This window comes from Pyrus communis, chromosome 5 (assembly GCF_041283825.1).
Source record: "Pyrus communis isolate YQ-2024b chromosome 5, ASM4128382v1, whole genome shotgun sequence".
NCBI lineage: Eukaryota > Viridiplantae > Streptophyta > Magnoliopsida > Rosales > Rosaceae > Pyrus > Pyrus communis.
In genome coordinates this window covers 7,253,362-7,265,440 of record NC_142569.1, presented here as the reverse complement: position 1 = coordinate 7,265,440, position 12,079 = coordinate 7,253,362, and the positions used below count along the sequence as shown (strand labels likewise).

The window sequence follows — 12,079 nt, the reverse complement described above, 5'->3', positions numbered from 1 at the left end:
TTTTAAACGCAAACAAACTGGTGCCAAGGTTTAATTTAAGTAAATCAAACTAATTTTGTCCCATGCTAACCCTAATCAAAATGTAATGTGGCATAGGTTTTCGTTGACACGTGGAGTTTGATTCTTTCCCATTTCCTCTTTTTATTAATAAGCATATTATGTGAATATTCACAAGTGAGCCGTGCATGCATTGTCTTTTCCAATATTACAAGTGATGTTCGGGCTGTATCATAATTTTACCCGCACGCACGAAGGAGCGCATGCTGATATTTTCAAGTGTTGATAACAATTTTTTTAATAATAACATCGACATCCAATGATATATTTTAGTTTTAGGAGAAATGGTAATGATACTATCTTGAAGTATAATTCTTTCTGTACTATTTGTCACCTCACAGTTTAACGTTTAATTATTGTGTCAACATTATAAAATATTATGCTAAAAACATGAGTGACAGACAGTCAATAGAAAATCTCACTTTTGAAATAATTTCTTTAGCTTTTATCTGGTTCCAATAATGTATGTTTATTTTTTACGCAGCCTAAGATTGAGTTCTATATATGCCGCGTCATTAAGTTTAAACAAAAAAACATACGGTCAAATAGATGAAGAGCCGAAATGATACGATTTTAAAACCTCAAGATATAACGTGAAGAAAATTAAATTGAAAACGGGAAAGGAGAAAGGTGTACAATATAATCGGCCAAAGATTTGATTTGATATCCCCTTATCTCTTATGAAAAAATTAAAGTTGGGCTAAAAATAAGAGGTCCATTCATGTGGACCCGATATAAGGTAATGGTCCCGTTGAAGAGTCGAGTTACGCGGAAAGGCTGCTAATGTAATTTCGCACGTCTGACTTGCCGAAACAACGACCTCCAGAAGTTGTTCCTTAAACTCCAAACCAGAAAAAGTTAGAAACTTGGGTCAGCAGAGGGAGAAAGCAATGGAGTCGCCATTCAAGGCGGAGATACTGAAGGGAAAGGTGGCCTTGCTGACCGGAGGAGCATCAGGAATCGGGTACGAGATTTCGGTTCAGCTGGGCAAACATGGAGCTTCGGTTGCCGTCATGGGCCGTCGTAAGCATGTCATTGACTCTGCCGTCCAAGCCCTTCGTTCTCAAGGCATTTCTGTAATTTTCTCACTCTTTAATTTAGCACCCATTTTTTAACTGTAATTTGCTCCAATTGTCGTAGATCTGGGTATCTGTCAGTATCTTGTGTTTGTGTTGTTTTCTTTGCTGTTGATTTTGTTTTATGGGCTTTGTTCGGTGATGCTTGTTTTCTGTTTGGTTGCTGGGAAAATTTAGGACAAAAAGAAAATTTATTTCAGCTGTTTGCTGTGTTTTCTGATCAAATATGTAACTGTGTGTGCAAAAAACATGTATATTCCCCAAATTCTCTAGTCAGAGTAGTTATTCTGTTAAATTTGAGACGGGCTGCAGTCCATCACTGATCACATCGATGCAATTAGAAGTGAAACCATTAAGTTGTGATTTATAATGTAAGATGAAGTGATTTATTTTGTAAGATGACCATGTGAGATTTTTGGCTTTGTTGAACCTGCTCCCTCACGTCCGACCACTTTGAGTTGGGCTGACGTGGAGCTACATCAATCGTGTTTGTAGGTGAACCCATTAATTTGGACGTGGATTTGAAAACACGCACTGATACTATGTTAAAGTTTTAAAGAGACGGTCACTAATAGCATCGACATTGTGTCCCCACTTCATCACTCATGCAATCAATATATGTGGGGTTTTTATGATGAAGACATCGATTCAATTATAAGTGAAACATTTTCATATAAGTTGTGATTTATTTTTTAAGATGGCTGATGAGTGATGTTGGACATTTAGCTTTATTCAACAGAAAATGCCGAATGCATATGTTTAGCTTCTAACTATTTGCTTTTACTGATTATCTGCAGTGATAAATTTAACATTCCTTACATTATATTGATTCAAATGTGCAAATTGCTCAAGTGTTTGCTGAGATATTGGGATTGTTGTATTTGTTGCTTGCAGGCTTTCGGATTTGAGGGCGACGTGCGAAAAAGAGACGATGCAGCTCGAGTTTTGGAATCGACAGTGAAGCATTTTGGTAGGCTTGACATCCTTGTGAATGCTGCAGCCGGAAATTTCCTTGTCCCGTCCGAGGATCTATCCCCGAACGGATTTCGAACAGGTTGAATCTTTACGATCATAAAAAACATAGCTTGTTTAGTTTTACTCCTGTTGAAAAGCTCTTAGACTGTTAAAACGCATTCTTATTCCGTAAATTGGTTCCTGCAGTTATAGACATAGACGCCGTTGGCACCTTCACAATGTGTCACGAAGCGCTCAAGTATCTTAAGAAAGGATCGGGGAAGAACTCGGCTGCTGGTGGATCGATAATAAACATAAGCGCGACGTTGCACTACACAGCTACTTGGTATCAGATTCATGTGTCTGCAGCAAAGGTTTGTCAAATAACCGAAAACTTTGCCATATATTCGCTCCCGTGTGTGAACTTTTGATCGGTTTGTGACTGTCCTGATTGATTCGGGTTCCTATATGTTACCAGGCAGCCGTCGACAGCATTACGAGAAGCTTGGCGTTGGAGTGGGGCACAGACTATGATATTAGAGTGAATGGCATCGCACCGGGACCTATCGAAGACACTGCCGGTTTCAGTAAACTTTTACCTCAGGAGATGCTGAGCAAACCCAAAGAGCAGGTTCTTGTATCCAAACTAGGGCAGAAATGGGATATTGCTATGGCCGCTCTATATCTTTCATCCGATGCAGGTTCGAAATCGATCTCCTTCGTTGAATTATCTGTTTCGAAAATAGTCAGTCGATGCTAGGGTTCTTTCGGATTTCTCACGTGTATGGAGACATGATCTTATTAATTTGTTTGGTGCTTGAAGGAAAATACATCAACGGAACAACATTGGTTGTAGACGGGGGAGAGTGGCTGACCAAACCGGCGTATTTTCCGAAGGAGGCAGTGAAGCAACTTTCCCGAGCTGTGGAGCGAAGGTCTAGAGACAAACCAGTTGGTGTTGCTAAGAGCAAGCTTTAAACAGTTCCATTTCGCGAGCCATGTTTTCGATCAACATCAGAATAAATTCATTGCCAAAGTGAATTCCCTGTGGAGAACTTGGCAAGATTCATGGCCACAACTTATAAATGTAACATTAGTTATAAGCAGGTGCCAGTCAAACAGTAGAGATCGAAGAGAAGAACAAACTTGATCATTTAATAATATTTATTGGGAAGGCTGGATTATTGATATGCTGATATCTCTTTGTAATCGGAAAATTTATATTATTTGCCAACAAATTCTTCAAAATAAATGCAGGTTAAGATAACCCTAAGCACAATTTCGTAATACAAGATTAAAAACTTCTACATTCCCGCGTTCTTATGGAACTCAAATCTTGATGAGAAATAAGCACAAATTGCAAATGTTAGATGGTATGTATCCACAAAGATTTCGACATATAAATGATCTTGCACACACCCCTCGATCTGTCGGTAACTGTTGTTTGCTTACATTTGCAGAATCGTACCTAGACCTATCCTAACCTAACCGATTATAGCTAACCTCTAAGGCTTCATCATAAAGCAAACCAAACCGAAAGTACAGATCTCGAATTATGGAAACTGTTTGAAAAAGATTCAAATGGAATCAAGATCCACCAGATGGTTTTAAGGAAATGTAGACAATGATGAATTGTCCCCAGGAGATATGTTTTACCTAAAGAATACTCCACCTCGGAGCCCACGACTCCCTTTTGGTCAAACACTAGTTTTCGTAAACAGAAAACATAAGCCATTCATAATCACTTGCACTCAATAAGTTTCTTCCATCTAGGAGCTTAAATTATGGAAATAAACCTACCCGTAAAGGTCTACAAGCTTACTATACTTGGTGATCATAAACATATCAGATCAAAACCTCTAACTCTAGAGACCTGGAGGTTTGATATATCGAACCTCCATAAGAGATCGCAATAGTCAATCTGTTCTGGTCCTATACAGAACTTATAACTCTCGCCATTAATTAATTTAGCGGTCCAACCGAACCAAGAACACTACTGTATAGTCAAGTGGCAATAGATATAGACTTAATTTTAGCTGTCTATGTCCATACAATAAACAGAGATACAGATCTTTTTGAATATTGGGCTAAACTTAAAACTAACAAACAATGCTACCTCGCATACGATCCAACCACAATGCAAACTGCTCAGAGAACAGGCTCCTTCTGTTAAGATGATATTAAAGTCTTTGACTTCAGTTCATATTTATATATTTCTAAACAACCTGAAGGTTTTCCAATCAGGTAAACACAACCTCACCCCTAGAACATGGCAAAGGACCAAATACAAGATAAGTAACATCACAAGATAAAGCAAACTTCATTGGCTCTAACGGTTGACTTTACTAATGAATGTTAACAATCGAATTCGGGTATCGAAGTTTAGAATTAATCTGTTGACATATAACAATGTGCAATTACATAAAAGTTTTCCGGCATTCATCACAACGCGGTAAGTATAATTCCCGGCAAACTAAAGCAATTAGACTCGATAACTAGCTCAAATGTTTATTAAGTAAAACAAAATTAACAAGCATGTATAGACTAAACTCGATTCCACAAAAGTCGTGTTTCTTATCCGTCTTTTGTTTTTTCTTTACAAGCATTTAGTACAGAGAAACTTACAAATTCAATTCAAGCAATCTTGTTCCTTTCCCGTCAGACATCCAAGTTTTCCATCTGAATGTTGCTCTTGAGAGGCACATACTCTCCGAGATACCCACCCAGATGATCGTGCAGAGCGCCCTTGTCAATCCCCTGGTGATGGTAGCTTTTGCAGACGTAGTAAAACACACTCTGCAATAGTAATCCAACCAAATTCACAATCACCAGGACGCACACCAAAAACCCACCAACCACAATCCTCACAAAAACCCCGTAATTCTCCCCGCCGTGCACCACCACCGACCCGAAAACCGCACTGATAACCCCGCAGATGGTCAAGTACCCGAAAACGAGCACGAAGGCCATCCCAACCTTCCCCTTGAGCAGCTCATAGCTCTTCTTCATGGCGGCGAACCCGTAGACGGGCTCGAGCACGGAGACCACGCTGGCCAAGTGCCAGAGCGCGGTGATGTAGACATGGACGACCAAGAAGAGGAGGAAGATGACAATGCCGGAGAAGAGGAGCAGAAAGGAATTCTGGGTATCGATGGCGAGGATGAGGAGGACGAGGAAGCCGACGAAGACGAGATTGTAGCAGAACATGAGGAGGGAGACCCAGAGGAAAGTGATGAAGAGGCGCTTGAAGACTTTTGGGATTGCGGAGAGGGTGTTGGAGAAGGAGACGGGCTTGGAGGTGTAGAGGGAGGCGGCGGTGAAGACGACGGCGGCGGTGGAGAGGAGGGAGAAGGCGAAGAGGAAGATGAGGTAGCAGAATTGGAAGAGGAGGAGCAGGGTCCATTCGTGGTGGAGCTGGGCGGTGTCGGTGGAAGGGCCTTGGAGCTGGTTGAGGAGAGGGTGGGTGAAGAGGGAGTGGGCGAGGATGGCGAAGGAGAGAGGGAAGATTAGGGTTAGGGTTATGAGGTAGAAGGTTTTGGGGGACTGTTTGGGGATGGAGGTGGATTCTCTGAGGATGTCAGGGATGGTGAGAAATTGGAGCTCCTCTGGGGCCAGATCCATTCGGATTTGGAGGGTCTGTTTGGACGAAAACAAAAGAAAAGTTGGGTTTTTGATTGATGGGGTGTTTGAGTTTTAGAGAGAGAGAGAGAGAGAGAGAGAGGTAGTGAGCTCAAGATCTTATTTTTAGGAGATGAAGAGAGAGAAAGTAGAGAGAGAGAGAGAGAGAGGAGGATGAGAGATTGGGGAAGAAGGCAGGTAGGAGGAAGAAGAAGATGTGGCGGAAAGACGGTCATTATCTTTACTAATTAATGAACCAAAATAGAGTAAAAAGATGAATTAATCTTATATTATACCAAAAAAAAAAAAAAAAGGATAATAATGTAATTTCATAAGTTCAAATTTTACTGTTTTTTTATTGATGCTTCACCTTCAGATGATGTTAAAATACCTTCAATATTAAAAATTTTAAAAAAAACAAAAAACAAAAACCTCCCGCTCTCTGCTCTCTCTCTCCCTCTTTCCTTCTCATTTTCTAAAAAAATATGTTCATACACATAAAATGTGTAGGCAAATGCTAGTTTTATTTAATTGTTGACGTGGATACGTGTAATTTAATAAGCTTATGTGGCATGTGTGTGACATATACTGAGTCACTGACAGTATCTTTATTTTATTTGTTTGTTTGTTTGTTAGTGTGATGTGAATTGTGGGATATTGGTATAGAAACAAGATCAAGATAGGTAAACCGTAAATCAACTACCAATGGGACATTTTGGATATAGACCTTAATTATCAATGTTATTTAACTCAAATTTTTATGATTTTTAGGCTTTGATCGAAATTCTTGATATTAATGTAATAATGTATTTCTATGTAGGTTATTATATTTTTAAATTAAAGTTAAAAGTTATAGATTTATATTAATAAAATTTTAAATAAAACCTATAATTTACGTGATCAAAAATATTAAAAATGAAAGACAAAAAAAAAAAAAAAAAAAAAAAATTAGGCTTAACAACATTATTAAATTTATTCTATTAAACTAGACATGTCTACATTCTCAATTCAACGAAATAGAATGTATCCATATAAGTTAAAAAAATTGATTGGAGAAAAGATTGAATGAATTTTTTTTATAAAAAATAGGTACATTTTATATTAAAAAAAGGTACATTTTTCATATAACAAATTAGTATATTTAAGAATGGGTACATATAAGATTGAAAAATTGAAATCTTTTTTTTTTTAATAAAAATTTTATGGGTACAAACTTATTCTAATTTTATTTTTTATTTTTTGAAAATGTTTGAATTGAAAGTTAATTAGGAGTTTAATAAGGGTGTAAGTATTAAAACTCTAAATCAGTTACCAACTTTTATTATAAAAATTATGCAACTCACATGTGATTCATTAATATATTAATACTCGGGACTTTGATTAAAATCTAAAAATTGATAAGGTTTTAATCAATGAACATTAGAAACTAAGGACCATATACTAATTTTTTCTTATATTAAACTTGATTTAGTAGTGTTTCCGATTATTAAAAAAAAAGAAAGAATGTAAACTTACTATTTTATTTTATGAAAGACCTCATGATATATTGTAAAGGATAGTGTTCGGGCGAAGATTTCTCTGGAAAATGATCCTTGGACCTCCTCACAACTCCCCAAGGGATTGACACTTTGGATGTGTAGTTGGGCTCTTGCTTGTTGATATGCTACAAGAAGAGAACAAAGTTAGTTCTGAAAGGTGCTTTTGTGGGGCCTTATGTGTAGGCCTTCAAGCTCGCAATCAAAACTAACTGAGTGCCACTGCTATCTCAGTATAGCAGATGTAGAACAAGAGTGTTTTAAGTCGATTACGTGTGCCCCAAGTTACTCGAACTTCTTGTTATCAAAGGATTGTCGCAGATGAGTTAAGTCTACATTAAGTTCTTTTTCTTACCTTATAAATAAGGCCTTTTAGTTCATAGTCTTGTATGTTTGAATGAAGGGAGTCCAAATCCCCTTAAGTCATTTGTTTGGTCTTAGATTGCTTTTAATGATAATATATCCATTAAACTAACTAGATCCAGATGCAAATGGAACTCTTAAGATAGGAAAACTGATGGAAATAACTTGAATACATACTGGAGAGTGCATTAAGTAATATATCTATTAACTTAGAAAACAAACAAAGAGCTTCAGGGCAAGATTTCACCTTGTCTGTCAAGGTTGAACCTTTTGCAATCACTTCTCTTTGAATTAACGGGGGTTTATATGCTAAAAAGGGATGGATGGTAAACAAGTTTACACAAGGGAATTGATACTACGCCACTAAAGGAGATAGCAGAGCTTTAAACTAGACAAGAGATAGCTTGTCGCTAAAAAAGACTGAATTTGGGTTGATTTCAACTTTTGGATGCAAATCTGGCTTGAGAGCAGAGTTTGTATATTTGTTTGTTTGATTGGTTGAGTGTCCTTGTCTCTGGGGCATCCTCCTCCTTTTATAGGCAAATTAACCCGACTGCTGTAACTTCGTTCTTGCCCGAAAGCACTTGGAGGGTAGTGAGTCATCAGCTTTTTACTTGGAATGCCACTAAAAAGTGTTATATGGCTGGTAGTAGGTTAGTCTTCATCACTTGTTACTTCAATGATAAACACGTGGCTTGCATTTTGGTTGAGAAGACTTCAATTTGTCTTTGGGCTTGATATTAGGCTTCAGGCAAGTCCTCTTTAATTTGGCACCCTTGGCTTTCCTTCATTTAGGTCCAATGTTCAAATATTAATTAACCCAAATAGATAGTGCTTTTATCTTTTTATGAGAGACTTAGTTGTTCCATCACTTACAATTAACGAACCTTTATTTGTCGAACATCAAAATTAAAACCGATCATTTTCTTTACGTTCATGGAAAGATGATATATGCAAGATATTATTCAATTTGAAAAATCGTTTAGTCATCATGGACGTAGGCACGTTAAACACACTTGAATGCCAAAAACGAGAGCAAAGATCACCCTTAGTCTTCCGAGTCCTGATCTACGGCCTCCTCCGGGTACAGGGTGTCCATCATGAAGAAATCATCGACACGCTTGATAAAACATGCACACAGCACCATAGCAACCAACGTGGCCGACACTATGACAGGTAGAAGGGTAAAAGCACTCGCTGCGCCGCCGTACAAATATAGTCCTCTAGTGAAATCAGAAGTGTGGTTGTGATTGAGAGATGCCAAGGCATAAGCAAAAGCTAATAAAGGCGAAGAAAAGATAACATTACAAAAGAACTGTAAGAGGAGAGACAGACAGTAGAAAGTAGTTTTTAAGAGAAGAGATTTCTATGTTTTTTTTTTTTTAAATGAAGATTAGTTGTGGAGTCTACACCACTTCAAATTTTGACGATCCAAACTGTCTATTTTACAAGTTGGACCACAATAGATCATTCTTGCAAAATATTGGCCAAAACGGAAATATTTGAGATATTTAATTGAGTTCAAAGAAATTGACGAATACTTTATTTTATAAGGAACAATGAAATTTCATTGTGATAATCAAATAGACAAATAGTTTTGAATTAAATTAAATTTTTGCAAGAACGATTAATAAATCGAGATTTACAAAATAGACGATTCAGATTTTTAAAATTCGACCTGAATTGGATCCTATAACTACCAAAAATGGAGATCCTTCGGATAAAGGGTCTGATATAATAGCGCAAAAGCCTTGGGTTTCTAAATGCACTTTATTACCAGATTGAGAACCCTATCATGTTTACAGACCGTTGACAAAATTACATCTACGGTTCATGTTAAATTTGGTTGTCTCTCCATTTCCCTCTTGCAATCGACATGTTAAGTATCGCGTGCTAATATTCCGAACAAGTCAAAATTTGTGCTTTGGAAGGTATGTCGACATTCTCCCTACTACTGTAAATCTATGTAAGAAGTGTATGGTGATGGACATTGCTTGTATTTTTTGCAGTTCCCCCTTAGAGTTGCCCTTGACATTTCTATGGAGAGATAACACTAAGAAGACTAAATTTGCAGACTATATGATTTGTCACCAATGGGAATAAACACGTTTATCACCACTTAAGTAATAAACCAATCATCAACTTCCATGTCCTTTAGTTTTCAAAATTAAGTTTCCCTAACATTACCCTTTCATGGAGTATCCTTCATTAAAGCTGTGCTCTATGCCTCCTCACTACTTTTTTCTTTTTTTAGGTGAAATGGTTAATGAGAAAACAGAAAATCAAGCTTCACATGAACTCTCTCTTTGTTTAATACATATGAATGGTTAAACGATTTGCAAATTGAAGGTATTTCTACAATTATATTTCTTTAGATGATGCTAGAAAATCTAAATAATTAACAAACTGCTAAGATAAGTAATAAAACCATGAACTCTAGCTGGAAATTCGAATACCACCCTTACATCCAAGTTTAAATCCAAATTAATTATTCCTTCAAAATGTTTATCAACTTTGCGAGAAAAGAAACTAGTGTGTATAAGGGCTGATGAGACGCTCCTTGCAGTATCTGAGGATAGTCCTTTAATTCTATGTTGCACACAAGAAACAAACGATATGGATGCTCAAGGTAAAAAGAATAGAACGTATTATTATGGGTTTCTTCCAATTGCTAGGCTTTGACAAGACGTCCTGTGTCTCTATGTGCAATATTTTTGTAGCAGTATCATCTTCCAAGGCTTGGACTGGTATTGTTGAAATGAAGCGTTTTTCTTCGTCGAGTTCATCCCAGAGGTACACCAAAATCGCTGCAAAGTCAGAAGCTCAAAGTAAGTGTTTTTAATCAACTGGATCTTCTTTCCACTGTAATCAGATGTGATCGACACTTCAATACATATATTATCATGTCCTTTTTGTGCGTATTTTTTTTATGTTTTATGAAGAACGAGTGCAAAATTTTTTTTTAGAGTAGCTAGCCACTGACAGTTACCTTTGGTGAAATACAATTTGTTTAATGCAATAATAATGGAAAAATTAAAAAATTTAAGCACGATCCCTGCAATAAAGACATGATAATAACCATCTTAGAATGCTACTCTTACCGTGTTTTTCATATCATATTTGCATGAAAATATGATAAGTGTAGTATTACGGTAACCATGTTAGCTAGCCTCAGTTGTACCTGCACAATGAGATGGATAAGAAAGCCTATTGGTGGCTAATGAGGGAAAAACATATCAGTGGCTAAAATAACTCCATTTGTCACTAATAGAGATCTTACACACACCTCATTCTATGCAGTTAATGTTATTTTCTATTTTCAAGTTTTCTTGATGCGAAAATTGACATGTAAATGTAAGAACGATGGATGAAAGTATATAAAAAAAGTAAAAAATAAAATAAATTATAATATCACTATATATCACAAACATAAAAGAGTATACGAACCGAAGATGGTAAGTTCAGCCCAGGGTCTGTAACCCTCGAAATGATCGGAGTCATAAAACTCAACCATAAGACACGTAAAAAGCATATGTATCAGTACTATGATTTTCAGCACAAAGGGCCTCTTTGGGTGATTGAACAAGTCATCAAAGTCTTTCATGATCCTTGTCGTCGGCTTCAAAGCATTGACATTCTTGGTTGACATGAGTCCTAGGATCCGAAACAACATCAACCATACGAGATAAAAAAGAAGAAGGGGCACTGCCACCTTTTCCATCATGCTTACGGAACATGCCATACAACTTGCAAGGACTCAATGAATGATGGAAGAGGGCAAGGATGTACTTATTCTGGATGAAGGTAATGATGTATATATGTGTGTGTGTCCGCGTGCACGTGTGTGCGCATGGGATTGCAATTGGACTTTTGATTCAAGGCCGTGTATATTGTTCATAAATGGTTGATTTTGGGCATCTTCAAATCAATAAAGGGTAGGCATTCATGCGTATCTTGTGCCTTAACTCTTTACACGTTTTTGATGGCATATTTTTTTACTTGGAACGAGAAAAGTCATGAACTAGGGAATGGAAATGGATTAATAAATCTATTCTTAGTGTGTTCAAGTAATGAGAAACTTATGAATACCGTGTGGTGGTAAACACAAAGAACTTCATGAATGAGAATAATTTCATGATGTTATTCTGTATAATACTTGCATCCATCCAAGCTGACGAATGAGTCCTTAAATATCACATAAATGCTAGATTTTGGAGAGACCATGAAAACTTAAGCGTGATTTGTGATGATCAATAAGGGTGTGCATCCCAATTTGATTTGTGAATCTTTATATCGGTTTTAATTTTTAATTATCCCTCAGGTGTATGTATATATATATATAAACACACCCATTCACAAAAAGGAGAACTGAAAGACATCCTCCTTGCCTCCAATATTCTTAAAGGTTTTTGTTTGTCAAATTAAAAGAATCAAAACACACAATGTCGGCAGTATCAGATATAATTACATGGTTCA

General features: G+C 36.9%; 2 protein-coding genes across 2 annotated transcripts; one reads left to right on the top strand and one right to left on the bottom strand.

Moving 5' to 3' along the window:
- The first annotated feature begins 828 nt into the window (after nt 1-828).
- LOC137725734 (peroxisomal 2,4-dienoyl-CoA reductase [(3E)-enoyl-CoA-producing]) lies at nt 829-3,277 on the top strand. The gene is made up of 5 exons (XM_068464504.2): nt 829-1,133; nt 2,028-2,187; nt 2,295-2,461; nt 2,566-2,788; nt 2,911-3,277. The coding sequence occupies exons 1-5, from the start codon at nt 948-950 to the stop codon at nt 3,063-3,065; spliced, it is 891 nt and encodes a 296-aa protein (XP_068320605.2). The 5' UTR covers nt 829-947; the 3' UTR covers nt 3,066-3,277.
- A 1,292-nt stretch (nt 3,278-4,569) lies between these two features.
- Nucleotides 4,570-11,799, bottom strand: LOC137725732 (polyadenylate-binding protein 1-B-binding protein). Its single transcript, XM_088694011.1, has one exon. It carries the CDS (start codon nt 5,706-5,708, stop codon nt 4,746-4,748), a length of 963 nt encoding a protein of 320 aa, XP_088550137.1. The 5' UTR covers nt 5,709-11,799; the 3' UTR covers nt 4,570-4,745.
- Nucleotides 11,800-12,079: the final 280 nt, after the last annotated feature.

What these genes read in the sequence shown, in the direction of transcription:
- LOC137725734 (XM_068464504.2), top strand. Translation starts at nt 948, where the DNA reads ATGGAGTCGCCATTCAAGGCGGAGATACTGAAGGGAAAGGTGGCCTTG. An exon ending in TTCGTTCTCAAGGCATTTCT is followed by an intron (nt 1,134 to 2,027) that starts GTAATTTTCTCA and finishes TGTTGCTTGCAG; the next exon opens with GCTTTCGGATTTGAGGGCGA. An exon ending in CCCGAACGGATTTCGAACAG is followed by an intron (nt 2,188 to 2,294) that starts GTTGAATCTTTA and finishes TGGTTCCTGCAG; the next exon opens with TTATAGACATAGACGCCGTT.
- LOC137725732 (XM_088694011.1), bottom strand. Translation starts at nt 5,708, where the DNA reads ATGGATCTGGCCCCAGAGGAGCTCCAATTTCTCACCATCCCTGACATC.